The 19,022-nt window shown below is 41.9% G+C and overlaps 2 protein-coding genes across 2 annotated transcripts in view; both read left to right on the forward strand.

Annotated features, from left to right (window-relative positions):
- The window catches only part of LOC137281465 (mid1-interacting protein 1A-like), a 313,728-nt gene that overhangs the window by 229,985 nt on the left and 64,721 nt on the right, over positions 1 to 19,022 (forward strand). The gene's annotated exons all lie outside the window — the stretch shown is intronic.
- LOC137281462 (beta-1,4-galactosyltransferase galt-1-like) lies at positions 8,972 to 13,614 on the forward strand. Its single transcript, XM_067812701.1, has 2 exons — positions 8,972 to 9,692; positions 12,642 to 13,614. The coding sequence occupies exons 1-2, from the start codon at positions 9,319 to 9,321 to the stop codon at positions 13,534 to 13,536; spliced, it is 1,269 nt and encodes a 422-aa protein (XP_067668802.1). The 5' UTR covers positions 8,972 to 9,318; the 3' UTR covers positions 13,537 to 13,614.

Here is a 19,022-nt window from a genome sequence, read left to right on the forward strand (position 1 = left end):
CAGATGACACGTGTCAACCAAGTCAGCGAGCCTGACCACCCGATCCCGTTAGTGGCCTCTTGAGCGGGTAGGTCTTCAAAGACAAGCAGAGACCGAATGAAGTGTTGTTTTAACAGATTGTTTGCCTTTTAGAGAAATTCTTGAGAAACTCAAGTGTATGATTGTAATGGCGCTTCTTTACTCTCAAAAGACGCGCTCATAAAATCTAAGCTATCGAAAACATAATGGACAAACTTCATATCCACTGTATTATATAACGTGTTCATTCATTTGTATGTTTGTATGTTAGGTATCGCTCTGTTCGTGGTTTGATCTACAAATGCCTACAGGGTAGAACAGCTACAGGGAATAATAGCTACAAAGTTTGTTGTGACAGCTATACGCTTACCTGCACACATGTGGACTGTACCGGTTAGTGTGCACTAATGCCTACATGGACAAATAGCTACAATGAATAATAGCTACAAAGTTTGTTGTGACAGCGATACGCTTACCTGCACTCAAGTGGACTGTACCGGTTAGTGTGCACTAATGCGTACAATTGGATTAGGGGAGCAGAGGGCAAAGAACAATTAGCAGCCCCTATGCTTGATCTCATAGGGTTGGAGGATAGAAACACATATTGAGGGATAAAACAAAGTGAGAAGGAAATGTTTAATTTATTGGGAGTGGTTTTCTTAGAGAGAAAGACAATGTATTGCTTTAAAATGCTTGTAACCAAATTCTTCGGTGCTAAACATGGCTTCCCAAAGAAAGTCGAGTACATCACAGAAAGGTGGACGGCAGATACTACTAGATGGCTACAGATACAGACTCAACGACAGACGACAGACCTGCGTACACTGGAAGTGTGTTCATTGAGGCTGCCTTGGTAAGTGCATCACAGTCGGACAGTTTGTTCGAAGTCAGTCCCCACAAAACCAGCCACAGGAAGATCAAGCAGCTCTGAAGATTGCCATTGCTCTGCGGCGACGGGTGCTCTGCGGCGACGCCAGTACCGACCATGTACGACGAGGAGATTTCAAGATTGGACCGAAATGAAGCAGAGACAGGCAAGCACTTCTATTCAGTGAAGAGTGGACTCAAGCAGAGACGAAAGATGATGCCGCCACTTCTCAAGATGTTCGGCCAGGTGGATCTACCAGACTGCTTCAAGGAAACTTCTGATGGACTGCCCTTTCTTTGCATAGACGACGGAGAGGCCGACAAGATCATCTGCTTCTGTCTTCTGTCTGCTGCCAAACCGCCAACGCCGCACCTACGAACGTCAGCTACGTCTCCTGAGCCACAATGTACAACAGACAACACGATCCCTCCTTCAGCCTGATGTCATCCAGGCTGATTCTGTAATTGCCGCCATCAACGCTGTTGGTCCCCAACTGTGACATCCGTGGCTGCTACTTCCACTACACTCGGGCTTTCTGGAGGAAGGTAGAGACTCTCGTCTTCAGTACGTGAAGCCTACCAGCAGGATCCTAAAGTCAATAGTTGGGTGCGAAGAACAGCAGCACTTCCCCTCCTTCCAGCGGCCATGGTTCAAGACACCTGGACCGAGATCATGAATGACGCCCCTGCCATTGCACAGAAGGACGCCTTCCATGGCCACGTCACCAGCACCTGGGTGGATGACAATGTCAAGTTCCGGGTCGGATTATGGAACCACCTCGAGACCCGAGACACGAGGACGAGCAACCATCTCGAGAATTGGCATTCCCACCTCAACAGGAGAAAGCAGAGAGCTCACCCTCACATTTTCACCTTGGTGAAAGTGCTGCAGAAGTTAGAGTAAACTGAAAGGAAGAATTTTGCGCTTATTCAGTGTAGTTCTGTAACACACAATGTGATACAATATCAAGTTCGTACCAAAACCAGACCGTCACATTTTCAGAGCACGTTGTACGACGTGTTTGCAAGGATTAGAAGGAGCTTAGTGTTGCAATATATAATAATATAATCATTATACGTATCATATCATATGTATCCAGTTTAATGAATAAGTCTTATAATTCTGGAATCGCCCTGAGTTGCGCAACAGGACGGAACCCAGTAAACAGGAAACGATACTGTTCTATTATGAATATTTTGACTTGTTCCAATCAACGAACGTCAGTACCTCAATGGATACAATAGTTATTTTCATTGCTTTCTACTGTGACGTGACATCCCACCATAATTAATTGTAGGCCGTAACCAAGTTGCATACCGGCCTCCCAGTCCCTTGTCATTTTAAATCACAAAATGCCGCTCTGTACCCACTATCTTGACATCGCAGTCACTCACCAGACATTTCGACCACAAGCATGCACATACCATGTACAAATTGTGAATTGAAATGATTCACATGAAGTCTAATTATTCAATACAGCTGTCACAAATTAACATTGACTGAATAACCGATTAAAACCATTCACTACATTCTAAGTCATGGGGATCATCTAAGGGGAGAGTTTTGAGGCCAGTAAGTGAACTACTACACGCATGCGCTGAAATGTCTATACGCCACTGCATCGTCGCAGTTTCGTGCAGTTTCATGGTCCTTTAACTTAAGGGAAGTAGGTTGACATCACAAACGAAACGTTATCCTCCACAATACCAACAAAGGACAGCATAAGTGTACAAAGTACATGGACGGATCCAAAAGGGGGTATTAGAGAAAAGCCACACGTATTAGAGACAAGCCACACGTATTAGAGACAAGCCACACGTATTGGAGACAAGCCACTGTTATTAGAGACAAGCCAGTGTCATTAGAGACAAGCCCCTGTTATTAGAGACAAGCCACACGTATTAGAGAAAAGCCACTGTTATTAGAGACAAGCCAGTGTCATTAGAGACAAGCCACTGTTATTAGAGAAAAGCCACTGTTATTAGAGACAAGCCACACGTATTAGAGACAAACCACACGTATAAGAGACAAGCCACTGTTATTACAGACAAGCCAGTGTCATTAGAGACAAACCACTGTTATTAGAGAAAAGCCATTGTTATTAGAGACAAGCCACACGTATTAGAGACAAGCCACACGTATTAGAGACAAGCCACTATTATTCGAGACAAGCCAGTGTCATTAGGGACAAGCCACAGTTATTAGAGACAAGCCACATGTAATTAGAGACAAGCCACACGTATTAGAGACAAGCCACTGTTATTCGAGACAAGCCAGTGTCATTAGAGACAAGCCACTGTTATTAGAGACAAGTCACTGTTATTAGAGTCAAGCCAGTGTCATTAGAGAAAAGCTACTGTTATTAGAGACAAGCCACAGTTATTAGAGACAAGCCACATGTATTAGAGACAAGCCACACGTATTAGAGACAAGCCACTGTTATTCGAGACAAGCCAGTGTCATTAGAGACAAACCACTGTTATTAGAGAAAAGCCATTGTTATTAGAGACAAGCCACACGTATTAGAGACAAGCCACACGTATTAGAGACAAGCCACTATTATTCGAGACAAGCCAGTGTCATTAGGGACAAGCCACAGTTATTAGAGACAAGCCACATGTATTAGAGACAAGCCACACGTATTAGAGACAAGCCACTGTTATTCGAGACAAGCCAGTGTCATTAGAGACAAGCCACTGTTATTAGAGACAAGTCACTGTTATTAGAGTCAAGCCAGTGTCATTAGAGAAAAGCTACTGTTATTAGAGACAAGCCACAGTTATTAGAGACAAGCCACATGTATTAGAGACAAGCCACACGTATTAGAGACAAGCCACTGTTATTCGAGACAAGCCAGTGTCATTAGAGACAAGCCACTGTCATTAGAGACAAGTCACTGTTATTAGAGTCAAGCCAGTGTCATTAGAGAAAAGCCACTGTTATTAGAGACAAGTCAATGTTATTAGGCACAAGCCACTGTTATTCGAGTCAAGCCACTGTCATTCGAGTCAAGCCACTCTTATCAGAGACAAGCCCCTGTTATTAGAGACAAGCCACTGTTATTAGAGACAAGCCACTGTTTTTTGAGTCAAGCCACTGTTACTAGAGATAGTCACTGTTATTAGAGACAAGCCACTGTTATTCGAGTCAAGCCACTGTTATTAGAGACAAGCCACTGTTATTTGCGTCAAGCCACTGTTATTAGAGATAGCCACTGTTATTAGAAAAAAGCCACTATTATTCGAGACAAGCCACTGTTATTATAGTAAGCCACTGTTATTACTGCAAACGCACATCTTGAATATTGCTGAATGTTTACAGACCCTCGTCATATTGGCTGACGTACAAAAGAAAGTAACCACACAATGTTTACAAAGGCACCACAAATATCCTTTATATTGCCCTGCGTGGGATATTGTGATTTTATTATGCGCATGTTATAGGTTAACAACATAAAACACAGTCGACTGAGATTTTTGTAGCATACTGGAGCCATTGAATGTCGCAGATTTAGGCATCCGACAATGAGTAGCCTTGTGGTTAAAGCGTATTAAAGGGATTCCCCTCATGGGTAGAATGTGTGAAGGACATTTCTGGTGTCACCCGCCGTGATATTGCTAGAATATCGCTCAAACGGCATAAAACTCAATCACTCCCTCACGAGAGAACATATTCTGGCCCAAGGTGTTATACCACATTGACGCTAATAGCGACTGTTGTATTGTTTAAGAACTAAACTCGAAAACCAGCTGAGGTCATGCAGTGAGTATGGTTAGCAATATTCCCGCAATATCACGGCGGGAGACACCAGAAATGAGCTTCATATACTGTACCCATGTGGGTAATCGAACCCCGATCCTCTGTGTGACGAGTCAACGTTTTAGCCACTGGGCTACCCCACCGCCCCACCAGCTGTTTGAAGACTGAGCAGCTCCCTGAACGAGACACGATGATCGCGTCTATTACCATGGTCACAACAGTGAGTGAGTTTAGTTTTACGCCGCACTCAGCAATATTCCAGCTACATGGTGGCGGTCAGTAAATAATCGAGTCTGGACCAGAAAATCCAGTGATCAACAGCATGAGCATCGATCTACGCAACAGGGATGCGATGACATGTGTCAACCAAGTCAGTGTGCCTGACCACCCGATTCCACTAGCCGCCTCTTACCATAACCATAGATTGCTGAAGATTCTAACCCGAATCGTCTTGGGTCCCATGATCACAACTAACAACAGAAAAATAACATAATGCGCAACATAAACCACTTGTCCAAAGCGGGTCCACGTTTCCATGCAGCCATACATAACATCTAGTGAGAAACGCTGGTATTCAAGTTGTCATACAAACTCACTTTGAATGCACTGAATGCATGAAGGTACCAAAAATCATTCATGAAGAAATCACAAAAGGAAAACTGGGCCAGACGCCGAGCAATATATATTGCAGTCGTTTCCGTGAAAATATATAAGGGACAAAAACGTTTTGTGACTTGCTCACACACGGACAACGCCTGGCAGTCAATAGGCTGGGCGGTTTCCGTACGCTGATAGACCAAGACACATAGACATGTCGTCGTCGCCCGACTTAGGGAGAAAGGTCACCGTGTTCCGACAATGGCAGGTAACAATACATATCCAACCGACCGAACAATCATTTGTATATATGATACACTCCTTGTATATTCCATGTAAATACCATTGGTAGCAAAGTAGAAAGAAATAACTTTCTGCCACTTGTCAGTCACCATGCACTCGAAGAAGATTATTTCAGTTTGTAGGCCATCGGCCCATGTACAAAAAACAATACAAATATTTTGCTTGTGGCAATAGGCAGACATTGTGTTGTCAGTTTACAGAAGACCGACATTTTGAAGATAATTTGATAAATCTAACACAATTTAATAAAAGTAGCTTGTCGTTGGAAGTTTATTTTAACTTTATTCATATACAAGCTAAAAATTAAATCATTAAATTATTCGATAGAGGTAAGTTCACTTTCCCTTTTGATGCATATTTATCACATTAAAGTGAGTGAGTGAGTGAGTTTAGTTATACGCCGCTCTCAACAATATTCCAGCTGTGGGGGCGATCTGTAAATAATCGAGTCTGGACCAGACAATTCATTGATCAACAGCATGAGTATCGATCTCCGCAATTGGGAACCGATGACATGTGCCAACCAAGTCAGCAAGCCTGACCACCCGATCCTGTTAGTCGCCTCTTACGACAAGTATAGTTGCCTTTTATGGCAAGCATGGGTTGCTGAAGGCCTATTCTACCCCGGACCTTCACGGGTCTATCACATTCAAGCAGGAAGTGTACTTCATCACCATGTACCATTACAAACCTTACAAAATATATCAGAGTTCAAAGCTTCTTTCCACCTGATATTACATTGTATTGGTAAAGCAGTTAATCTTAACAAACATAGATGTCTCTTGCACTAATTCTAAAATGTGATTATCAACAGGAATGCACGCGACTGAACGAATCCATGATAATGCTACTAATATTTAGTTTTGATCAATCAACTAACCTCTGCTTACATAATGATAAAAATACAGAAACATTTCCAGTGTCTTGAGAATGTCACTTATGTTCACTCACAATACAGCGTGGCCACATACTTATTGCACATTTTGTTTGTTTCTTTCCTTTCGTTCTTTGTTCTTTAACGTCGCCCGCAGCAATATTCCATCTACATGGCGGCGTTCTGTAACTAACCCAATGAGCGTGGTCGAGCATTGATGTGTAATTTGGGCTCGATGGCATAATAAACCAGCGGCCAAAATAAATGTCAAAATAAAAAAGACAGTAAATTTTCTCGAACATGATATGTCTATTCCCAGAGAATATTTTACACTTGCATTTCGTATTTTATAAAAAATAAACGAATTTACACGAATAAAACGGAAACTGTGCATAAAGTTATTTTCTTACATCATTTCGCCGGTTGACAACCAGGAACATGCCTCGTTTAACACCAGAGCAGAGGAGGAGAGCAGTCGGTATCTTACAGATGGAACAGACACAAGAGCATGTGGTTAAGAACATGGGATGCTGCAAAACCACCTGCGGAAGACCTGTTACACGTCTACGACAAACTGGCAGTGCTGCAGACAGGCCAAAGAGTGACAAACTGAAGGTCTTTAAACAACATGAAGACTGGTATTTACGGGTGTTGCGCTTGAGGAACCGATACGTCACTGTGACGTCATCATGCGCCAACAATACTGGACATCCAGTCAGCAGACAGAGTGTGACCAGACGGCTCCGCATTCATGTTCTCTGTGCCGATCGACCTTTCAAGGGCATGACGTTGACGCGTCAACACCGACGTGTCAGATTGAGATGAACCAAGGCTGTGCCACTCTGGCAGCAGCGAAAGTGGTGAGGAGTGAACTTTGGTGGCGAAAACAAGTTCCAGCTCTTCAAGATCTGTCCTTAATCGAGCACCATTGAGAATAACCGGGACGTCGTTTTCGGAACCGCCAAAATCAGTCACTGGCTAGGAACGCAGCTGTTCTGCTGAAGGAATGGCGTCGGATCCCTAACCAAGACGTCACCTAATCAGTTCGACGCCGGGTTCGAGCCTGCATCAGGTTGACCAAACGTATTTGCCTAAGGTGAGACCACGTGTATCGCGTGTGCTCCGTTATAGGAGAGGACTGAAGTCCTAGAAACGCCCAGTGGATTTATTTTTGCACTTCATTTATGGCACAGATTTACAGAAAAAAAACATTGCTAGTATGTAACAACTCGAACAGCTCAATTCTATGTTCAATTAATGTCTGCAAAACTGAAGTTATGGTTGATGTTTAAATTATTCTCGGTTAAAATGAAAACCAATATTGTTAAGTGAAAACCTAAAGAATAATTATTTCTAATTAATGTGCATTCTAAGATGCTTCGGTGAAAGACGTCGACAATACTTTATCAGACGATAATGTGCACTTTTTGCATTACGTCACAAAGTGTTGACGTCACTGCGCCATTCCAGTCTGCCCCCTCGTAATCGAACTCGTGCTTTAACTATAATAGCTGAGGGCGAAAGTGTGCTTTATTACACTATACATGGTGGTAGAACGAACTGTATTTCTTAAATAGGGTGCTAGTCCCTGACCAGGCCACTGACAAGGTATGATTAAAACTGTAATAATTATCGTGGTTAACATAAACAATATACAGCAAAAGTGTGGAAAAGGAGGTAAATAGCATGTATACACTGTCACTTTTTCCATTTTTACCTAACTTAAACGAAATATCTGTGTAAACTAGGATAACGGATATTATATTTTCAACTGAACTGCTTTCTGAGATCGGCATATGACGGAAATCTAAATTAGAAATGTTGTTCTGTACAGTGTTTAAGTAACAAAACAATTTCTGTGTCCTGTGATATATCGATCTTCCCAAATGAGTAAGATCAGAATCCTACTGAAATGATGGCCTCAAATGCAAACAGACATGTCACGTGTTTTTTACAATAATCACATTGGTCAAGATGATGGCTTCAAGCAAACACATTCCTTGAGGATAAAACTACATAACATATTATCTATTTGTTTAATATATTCGCATGTTTTACTTGTGCTTGTCTACGCGTTGCACAGATCGCAAATAAAACAATGGTAGAAAATGCGGAAAACAGTCGGCAATATTTGCACCCCTAACGGAAGGTATACATTATAGGAACACCCTCTCCACCCTTCTCCAACACATTATTTGCCTCCCTATAGGAAGGAATATCAAACGCATAGCTACCAATGTTAACAAAGCCCCGGCTTCACACGATTGTTGCTGAAAAGGTTGTCCTCAAAACTATCTAAATATAAAGCTCACCCACCTATCGGTCTCACGCGCCTGAATACATTTTAGGTAACACCCTCTCACCCCTTCTCCAGTACGACAATATTTGCACCCGGAATAGGGGATCGCCTTTTGTTTGTGTCTGTACATATTGCACACACAGACAATGTGTCACCATGAGGTACCAGCCAACACTATTCATTCATGAGCTGACTCGGGTGTGCGGCGGCCCGCGACAGTGAGCTATGCAAATCTGTAGTCTCGCTATAAGCTGTTGTACCGTTGAACCAAGCGAAGGCCCGGGTTGTGTTCGAGGTCGATCTTCCTGCATACTGTTAGGCTTTGATGGAAAAGGACAACATTGTCGGGCCCCCAGGATTGGGATATGGAGATACCTGGGTTTACCTGGATGGATTCATTCACTGTCATAACGTTTGACTAGAATTCATTATGGCATAAGCAAAGTTCAAATGAATTTCGAAATTGGAGAACGCCAATAGCCATGTTCGTACTAACCTGTGATACTTCTGGGATGAATACATATTGACCCTTATGCAGATTGGTTCCTGTTGGTGAAAACCTACACGGTCGTAAGTTCCAGTTTACGAGTTTACAAAGTCATGATTTGTTTTAGACCGCAGAGGAGACGATTGGCCCAGATGAAGAACATATTCAAGAAGAAAACATTATTCATTCTTTTATGCGCCGTGAGCTGTAGTGTATATGTTTGGATGACGGTAGATCTGGTGCCCTTTGGACCGGTCGTGAATCACAAATGGACATCGGTCAGCGGTTGGGCGGATCTGTTCGTCTTCAGCGCGTATTACACTGGCCGTGACAACCTGGTGAGAATCGTCAGCGTAGGTCCAACCTTGAGCAGTGGCAGGGTGGTGTGTTCCTACTACTTCCTTGATGACGTCACGGACAAGGTGGAGGCTGGGGAGGAACATGTGGCAGGTACAATACATCAAATGAGGGATCATCATGGAATGGCGTAAGTATAATCATCATCATCATCATCTGTTCTTGATGGTGGTGGTGATCGTCGTCGTCGTAATAGTAGTAGTAGTAGTAGGAGGAGGATGAGGAGGGGGAGGAGGAGGAGGAGGAGGAAGAGGAGTTTTGGTGGTGGTGGTGAAGGAGGTGTGGTTGTATGTATTTACACCGTTTTCAGCAATATTAAAAAAACATCACGGCGTGGGACACCAAATATTGCCTTCACACATTGTGCCCATTTGTGGAATCGAACCGGGTCTTTGGGTCTTTGACGAGCGAACGCTTTAACCACTAGGCTACCCCGCCGCCATTGTAGCAGTAGTAGTAGTAGCAGTAGTAGTAGTAGTAGTAGTAGTAGTAGTAGTAGTGCTGGTGCTGATGGTGGTAATGATAGTGGTTGTGCTATATTGTGCCATCACTGACTATAGCGACAATGGACCATCTTCAAGCAGGAAGGAACACCACGATGGAGTATGGAGATACTGTTTCTCATCTTGTTGGACTTCAAAGTCAGTTGTGTATGAACCATCAGTTACACTGTACAGCTGTGTATGCCATGTATTAGGTGTGACTGATAAATTTGTCAAGTTTTGTGTGCTTAACATACAATACAAATGATAGTCCACTTGTGTCTTGGTCATCTCCTCCATCACCCCCAACACACCCGTACCTGGCCATGTGGGATTAGTTAACAAACAAACCCAGTCGGCCTTGCTTCATACTTCTCTTACTCCTTGAATAAACTGCTTGCCCGACTGGCAACCCCGTTGTCGCAACCGTAAGTCAATAGTCGACTGTGACAACAAGCTAGATCCATTATAGAGGAGCGTGTATATAACGTGAAATGAAAGTTATTTCTATATAACCCATTCAGGTCATGCTGCAATATGTTTGTATTCTTCAGGGATATGTGCTTTGTCCTTTTCTATTCGTTGTTACTGTATTGTGTGCACCAATCGGCCAAGCGTTGCGACCACTACACTTGAACTGAACGTCATCCAAGAACTATTGATGCGTGGGAGTTAGGAGCTGCCGTAATGAAAAGTTAAATACTATCATAACCTTTTATTATAGTCACTTGTGTCATCATAACATTTTATTATAGTCACTTGTGTCATCATAACCTTTTATTATAGTCACTTGTGTCATCATAACCTTTTATTGTAGTCACTAATGTCATCATAACATTTTATTATAGTCACTTGTGTCATCATAACCTTTTACTATAGTCACTTGTGTCATCATAACATTGTATTGTAGTCACTAATGTCATCATAACCTTTTATTGTAGTCACTTATGTCATCATAACCTTTGATTATCGCCATTTATGTCATCATAACCTTTTATTATTGTCACTTATGTCATCATAACCTGTTTTATAGCCACTTACTAGTATGTCATCCTAACCGTTTGTTCTAGTCACTGTAAGGTTGTTGACAAACGTGCCAGGTTGTATTTCGCTCGGAATGAATTTATTCAAAATAGTTCTGCTTTGACTGATTAACGTAACAACTGCTGGCCCAAAATCCAATTTCCACCACTAGACGACCGTATGGCATCTCTGGTAATTATCGTCATGTATTCACATCAACACAAATATTCAGAATTAGTTTACTCAGATAACCATTTGTTGAATATTTTACTATGAAAGGTCTTTTCATATAGCCTCAACGCTTGGCCGATTGGTGCACACTATGCAGTAACAACGAATGGAATAGGACAAAGCACGTATCCCGGAAGAATACAAACATATTGCAGCATGACCTGACAACCACTGAATGGGTTATATAATATTAACATTCATTTCACGCTATATATTTCTAACACACGCTCCTGTATAATTCGCCTTGTGGCCACAACCGACTAGTCAATGTAGACATATATTTGTAATATCAACATAATAATAGGGACAAGAGGGACATTTATAAAGCGTCTGTCTGTTCCACATCACTGAGGGCATGCTCAGAGCTCATAACAGAATATGCATATTTACAAAAGACGTGCAACAGTAATGGCAGCAATTAGTAGCGTCGGAAGTCATATGTTTTTAATCCAGATTTAAAGACAGATAGCGTAGGTGCACTCTTGAGGGACAGAGTTCTACGATGAAGCGCCTGAATGACAGAAGGATCGAGCTGCGAAATAAATTTATTTCAGTTTATATTCTGATACAGTAAAGAGCAGTTGATCGGAGATTTCTAGAGGGACAAACATCAACTGAAGATAGGCAGGGGCAGTGTTGTGATGAGACTGGTAGACTAAAGATAAGATCTTAAAGTCAATCCTTTCACGGAGGCAACGCAGAGAAGTTCTGTTCTGTTCTGTTCTGTTCTGTTCTGTTCTGTTCTGTTCTGTATCATCTGCAGTCTGTTCAGCTGATATCCAGATATGTCCACGAGTCGGATGTTAAGTAATCCAGACGAAACAGGAACAGTGATCTGGCCAGAGAGGCTGTCGTTTGAGCTGTAATTGAGCAACTGGCTTCACATGCTGTACCCAAATGATGCATCGAAACAGGACCTTCAACTTCACCTATATGAACAATATATTTACACTTTAATTTAACATGACAAGTTTATGTATATAATGAAAATCTCGGTTGTGATAATGTTAACAACCCCGACGAGAGACCACTAAAATCACCATATGGATTTACAACTTCTTTAATATTCACAACACGACGCTTCTGGGTTACTGCTGAAGGGGCAAGCAATAGCCCGAAAACATCGTGGTGTAAATATATGTAAATGTAAATCAATACCATACGTTGTAATGTTACCTTCCAACTCCTAAAAGCCCATCAAACAACTGACCCCTTTTCCAAACGCGCAAGTCCAAAAGCTGTATTAAATTATAAAAATATATAGAAATGTACGGAAATGTTGAGGAAGCAGTCGGAATCATATGTCACTCTTATCTAACTAATGTCGCCCATTTTTATTCCAGATTCAACACCCTTGAAATAACCTGTCCTTTAAAGAAAGGAAGCTATCCACATTTTATTGGGCTTTCCGCGGCAGGGAACCCAAACAACTACTTGAAGATCAACTATCCACCAACAAGAAGTTTTAAATCAAAATTCACAGTCTGCATACCACCGATTCATTCAAATTTCAGCCACACGACAGAAGTCGTCCAGACTCTTGAATTTGACCAGATGCTAGGCGCAAGTGACTTTACCATCTATTACACGTCTGCTACACCGGAAGTGGATGCTGTTCTGCGCATGTACAGAGATGCCGGAGTGGTGAAAGTAGTTCCGTGGTTTATACCAAATGTTGATGTACATTATCATGGGCAGATCGCCTCCGTTCGAGACTGTTTCTACAGGAACATGCATACGTCTGATTACATCGTGTTCAAGGATCTTGATGAGATCCTCTTGCCATACAAACACCGAACATGGCAGCAACTCTTGGACAGCCTCCTTGAACGCAACTCAAGAGCAGGAGCATTCATCTTCCGGAATTCATTCCTGCATAAACTCGGTCCAGACGTCATTGATGGCATGAGAAGTGCTGATATTCAAATAGCCAAAATATTCGGCCTCTACATGCTTCTTAAACGGCAGCGTCAGACGGTGATATGGAAATACAACCTTCGTGCCAAATTCATTGTTAACCCCATGAGAGTGCATAATGTTGAAATACATGAAGTGAAGGACATAATGAAAGGATATACCCGTGAAGTGGTTAATGAATCATTGGGCCTACTGTTTCATTATAAACAATTCACTGATGCAAAAATCAAGACGGTGAAGGATTCAGCGGCAACACGGTACGGCCATGAACTGATAGAGAGAGTCAAAAAGATTTATCACATTTTAAACACTCAGTACTGAAAGAATACGCTTATTGACTCCCATTAAGGATAGAAAACAGTTCAAAATTTTAAAATTAAAAAAATATGCAACCACTTACATTAGTCACAATCATTCTGACGCACCTCAATATCTAAAGTCTCTACTCAGCCCTTATCAGCGTAATCGACAACTGAGATCAGCGAAGAGTAACTTACTAGGAAAAGTAAAACCAAACTCTAGGATAGTCAACAGGCCCCCCTAAGTAATTGAAGGAATTACAGCAAATTTGAAGGAATTGCATCTCAAATGGATACAAACGCAGCCCACTCGCGAAACAATTGCAGCGATATCGGTAGTTTAGCGGTAATAATGGAAACACATCGGCCGTATCGGAAGCAATGTCGGTAATACTGGAAACACGCTCGGCCATCTTCGGAGATTTTTCGGTCGCGAGCGGAAACTCACGCAGCAAAACATGGCGTCGTTGGAAGAAACACCCGTCTCGGTGAGTTGTGTTTTTCGTTCCTACTATTACGTTTTTATACCTATCCATCACAACCCGTGTTGAATGCGTTTAGGTATGAGGTGTTGTCGGGGCAATAGCTTATGTTTTTAGGAAACGATTGTCACTGCAGAACAGTGTCACAAGTCATGCCCCTGGAGATTGTTTACACCTGAACATCGAAGTCGTGCCGATGATTACGAACATCATGAACGTGCGCCATGAAGAAGTTTATGAGCCATAATTTTTCTTTCTATGAAGTGCAATTGACAAATTTAAACACATTTTTCTTCTAGAGTGACTATCTTTTCCTAAAAACATAAGCTATTGCCCCGACAACACCTCATAACTAAACGCATTCAACACGGGTTGTCAAAGATGGATAGGTATAAAAATGTAATAGTGGGAACGAAAAACACAACTCACCGAGACGGGTGTTTCTTCCAACGACGCCATGTTTTGCTGCGTGAGTTTCCGCTCGCGACCGAAAAATCTCCGAAGATGGCCGAGCGTGTTTCCAGTATTACCGACATTGCTTCCGATAGGGCCGATGTGTTTCCATTATTACCGCTAAATTACCGATATTGCTGCAATTGTTTCGCGAGTGGGCTGCGTTTGTTTCCATTTGAGATGCAATTCCTTCAAATTTGCTGTAATTCCTTCAATTACTTAGGGGGGCCTGGTCAAGCAAGTCTTGAAGTCATATATTCAAATGCAGACTGTTCGTTGATTCGATTCTCGGTTGGTTGGTTGATTGTTGTTTAACGCTGCACCTCAGGACATTCCAGCTACATGACGCCTGTCTATAATCGATTTACAGATTCGCCACAACTGATCATGCAATATATCAAGCAATTTTGTTTCTGAAGAGATCTGTGTCAGTGACCTGAATATTTTGAAAGACCCTCCGATCCCAAAATAGTAGCCGTTGTCTGGTTGGTTAAATCTATTTAACCGTCTCACGTTTGATTGGACTCAGTGGTGGAGTGTAACGAAATACACTGAGACTAAGTTTACTTAGACTGAAAATGATGAAACTCATGTCATGCCGACAATGTCTTATTATCACCTATTTTTGTAATATTTTGCTAAAATATATTTTGTGGGCTGGTGACTTTCAGGCATCGCTATCCTGAATGCCTAGCATTTTTTTACTCTATTTTTTACACTTCATGTTACTGTTCTCGACGTACAAACAAGCTCTATCAACGATGACCCAGAAAAGCCTAGCGAAGACAGCGTTGCCACCGTATGTCATACTATTTACGGAGACTAAACTAGGAATATTTTATATTCCCGAATCTTATATATTCATTCCTGACGATGCATTGTATGAAAACTCACGCTTACATGAAAACACACGCTTAGCCTAAAGGGATAGACCGGTACCTGAGTAGTATTTGTAAATGAATGAAAGTTGCTGTCGTTCTTAGTTTCCAAAAACGAAATACGCATGAAAAATAAATATATAACTAAACGAAATAAATCCGTGATTATACAAAGCAACACACAAGTGCATCACCAATGAGTCTTTCACATGTTTCCCCCAACTGTATATTATGGCTCGACAGTCCATGACAAGACAGTCCATGACAAGACAGTCCATGACAAGACTTTCATTTCCCAGTAGCCCGCGGTTGTGCTATTATAGTTACCTTGTCCTATTTCAAGCAACTGTTTTAAGGCATCATTTATCTTACCTCACACATAAATGTTTTCTAATTGGCTTAGCGCTCTCGCTTACACACGAGGTACATTGCAATATACCCCACTACCAATAGCAACTCATTCGGTACATCGTTGTAGTTACGCCCTTATCTCGAATAACATTAAAAGACATATGATGCACGGAAATTATCGATGGCTTTTCGCAAATAGAAATCGATGGAAGGGAGATAACTCTAAATCTGATTTTCTGCAAAAAAAATCTAGCGATGGCTACGAAAACATTTAACTCTCTTTCCCATACATTAATTCTGACAAAACATTCAAATGTTGTCCCTATGAATATTGATAAGGGGAATTACATCTCAGCGACTTTACTAATTTAGGACAATACCTGCAGGGAAAAAACAGCAAGATGCAAGATTCGAACTGTTTGATTCACCCAGGTTGGCTGAAGTGTGCGATCTCTTGCCCGTACTTCAAACAGTTCAAAATTAACCTTGAGGTGTTCGGTAAGATAAATACGTTGTTCACTGGTCTCTTGGGGCCCATGGGTTGAGGTACCCTCGATCTTTGTTTGTGTTCATCGAGGGTACCTCTAGCCATGCTCCCTTCGTGACCGGAGAACACCTTATAAGATACATGTACTTCAGAAACAGAACAGTGAGAGGAGATCCGTATTGCTTTTAGCAGTAAAACTTTCATTGCAAGGAACCTCAACTACCTGTGAACAAGTGGTTCTAATATATGGGTCAAAAAGCAGCTTACGGTCTAAGATGAAATGTGAGTGAATTTAGTTTTACGCCGCTTTTAGCAATATTCCAGCAATATCACGGAGGGGGACACCAGAAAGTGGGCTTCACAAACTGTACCAATGTGGGGAATGGAATCCGGGTCTTTGACATGTCGAGCGAAGGCTGTAACCACTTGACTACCCCACCGACTTATTGCCATAACAATGTTATTAACACTAAACACCTGCTATGTTTACACACACATCTATATACATGAAAGAGTGGCCTTAGGAATGCATAGTGGTTCAGCTTTCCTTCGTCACCCCATGGACCTGGGTTCGATTCCCCCCGCTGGGGTATTCCACATTCTTTACTCAGTTTCACACGCCTCCAGAGTACATGCACACATACAGTACACATACGTGCAAGTCACAAAGTATATCATTATCGTTTATAATGGTACGTTTCCCCTTCACCAAAACTAAACGAAGCGTTCGTACAATGGTGAGTTGTCTCCCATTGCTGTGCACAGACAACTGTGTGACTTGTGTACACTTTAGAATGTACAGTGCTAAAATTTCAAACATAGTATTATGAGCCACACTTTTACAAACACTTGGTAAAAACTTGTTTCTCATCTTGTTATACAGCAGCACGAAGTAACAAGGTGCAGTTCGTCTTCAGGCGACGATACCTTCAAATTCGAATCACAATGTACATCATGAACAAATAAAATGATTAAGTTTACCATGAACAAAAGTAGATGAAGCGTTCGTAAACCTGTGAGTTGTCTCCCTTAGCAGGTACCATTAATTGTCTTGTGTGTGAGGATTCTAAACTTTACAGTGCTAAATTTCGGACAGTACTATCTGCCATAACCTCCTTAAATTTGTGTACATCAAATCAATCACTTGTACAAGTTCAAGTTCAAGTTCAAGTTCAACTTATTTCGGTAGCAGTGGACTTAGGTCCCGGGTTCAAGCAATATAACAAATTGTTTTTGTGCTTTTAGGTAAGAGCGTAACTGGCATATTTATGCAAGCAGAAACATTCCACATCTGAATATTAATGATAATAAGTTGACAGAATGATAATACAAAAGTTGATAGAGTAAACTCTCTTGCATTGGAAAGTAGCTTGAACGAGATTGATGTATGACAATTTTGAAGCAAAATTCTGGACAAAAGGCATATTGAGTCATGGCAAATCATATTTGTATACAGCGATCAATGGGATCAATGTTATGTTGTTGTTACAAGTCAGACAGCTGAACCATAACAGCTGTAGGTGGACAAGATGGTCTGTGAAATAGGATGGAGTTATCTCCCTTGCATCAGATTATAGGGGTACTTTTGTCTCACACTTGAGGCCTTCAAGATGTATTTTGCTAATAATGACCGATTCTCGCACGTTATAATGTGGACAAATTTCCATTCATTGGAGAGATAATGGGAAATGTTCAACAGTTGGGATCGAAGATCATCATATTGAGGGCAAGTAATAAGAAAATAAATTTCATCCTCAAGTACTTTGGGGCATTGTCAAACAGTACAGTACTTGAACACTCTGTCTCTTCACTAGTAATTCTGATTGTGAAAGCATAATTTGTAAATCTGATTCTGGTTAAAGCTGTTCTATAGCTATCTAGCTGCAACACACTAAAATACAACTCCATTTCAAATGAAGATTTCTGTTGCCAATGAAGAGATAACTTTCTTTCACATTTGCCCACCAATTTTGACCTCCAGCAGTCAATGGTTGAAAATAGTTCAGAAATAGTGACTTATCCCAAACTCCTTGGTTTTCCTTACGATACCAAACCCATTTGAAATGAGCAAACATCTAATTGTTGACTTTCTCCCTGCACCAGAACACAAAGCTTGTACAGGTGAGGTGAGGTGAGGTGAGGTGAGGTGAGGTGAGGTGAGGTGAGGTGAGGTGAGGTGAGGTGAGGTGAGGTGAGGTGAGGTGAGGTGAGGTGAGGTGAGGTGAGGTGAGGTGAGGAGAGGAGAGGAGAGGAGAGGAGAGGAGAGGAGGCTGAGAGACTGTCAGGGGAGTGAATTAAGTAGGACAAAAGCCAATCACTGCAGTCCACACCACCATATTTATCCCTTCAATTAGATTCATAACTAAGGCAAGTAAACCTGCCATGGATGTAACAGGTGGGGGAACCGGAAGGATCATGCAATGACTGGCAAGAGGCTGGGTGGGGTGGGGTATGAAGGGATGGGATGGGGTGGGGTGGGGTGGGGTGGGGTGGGGTGGGGTGGGAGTAGGTCGTGTGCCTCCGCATATTGTGCGGACGGTTTGTGATAAGCTTCCTGGATGAATCTTCTCTGGAGGTCCATTTCTCGCCCATGCCTCTGTTCCTTCACCGCCTCCCAGCTTCAAGGGCAGTAAAATCGACATGATCTATGTCTCCTTGAACCTGCAACTGAGGCACCGGGAGAAACCTAGAAGCTTACATTAAACAAAATGGTCAAAGACAAACGCAAAAAAGCTACCACAGCAGAAAGATCTTGGAAAGTACCGGTTTTGTATCCTTTCAAAAACAATCCTACATTCAGCATAAGATTTGTCAAACATTTAACTCCAAAATTCTGTCTGTCTTCACGAAACGTTTT

This window comes from Haliotis asinina, chromosome 4 (genome assembly GCF_037392515.1).
Source record: "Haliotis asinina isolate JCU_RB_2024 chromosome 4, JCU_Hal_asi_v2, whole genome shotgun sequence".
In the NCBI taxonomy this organism is placed as follows: domain Eukaryota; kingdom Metazoa; phylum Mollusca; class Gastropoda; order Lepetellida; family Haliotidae; genus Haliotis; species Haliotis asinina.

What these genes read in the sequence shown, in the direction of transcription:
- LOC137281462 (XM_067812701.1), top strand. Translation starts at nt 9,319, where the DNA reads ATGATTTGTTTTAGACCGCAGAGGAGACGATTGGCCCAGATGAAGAAC. An exon ending in AGGGATCATCATGGAATGGC is followed by an intron (nt 9,693 to 12,641) that starts GTAAGTATAATC and finishes TTTTTATTCCAG; the next exon opens with ATTCAACACCCTTGAAATAA.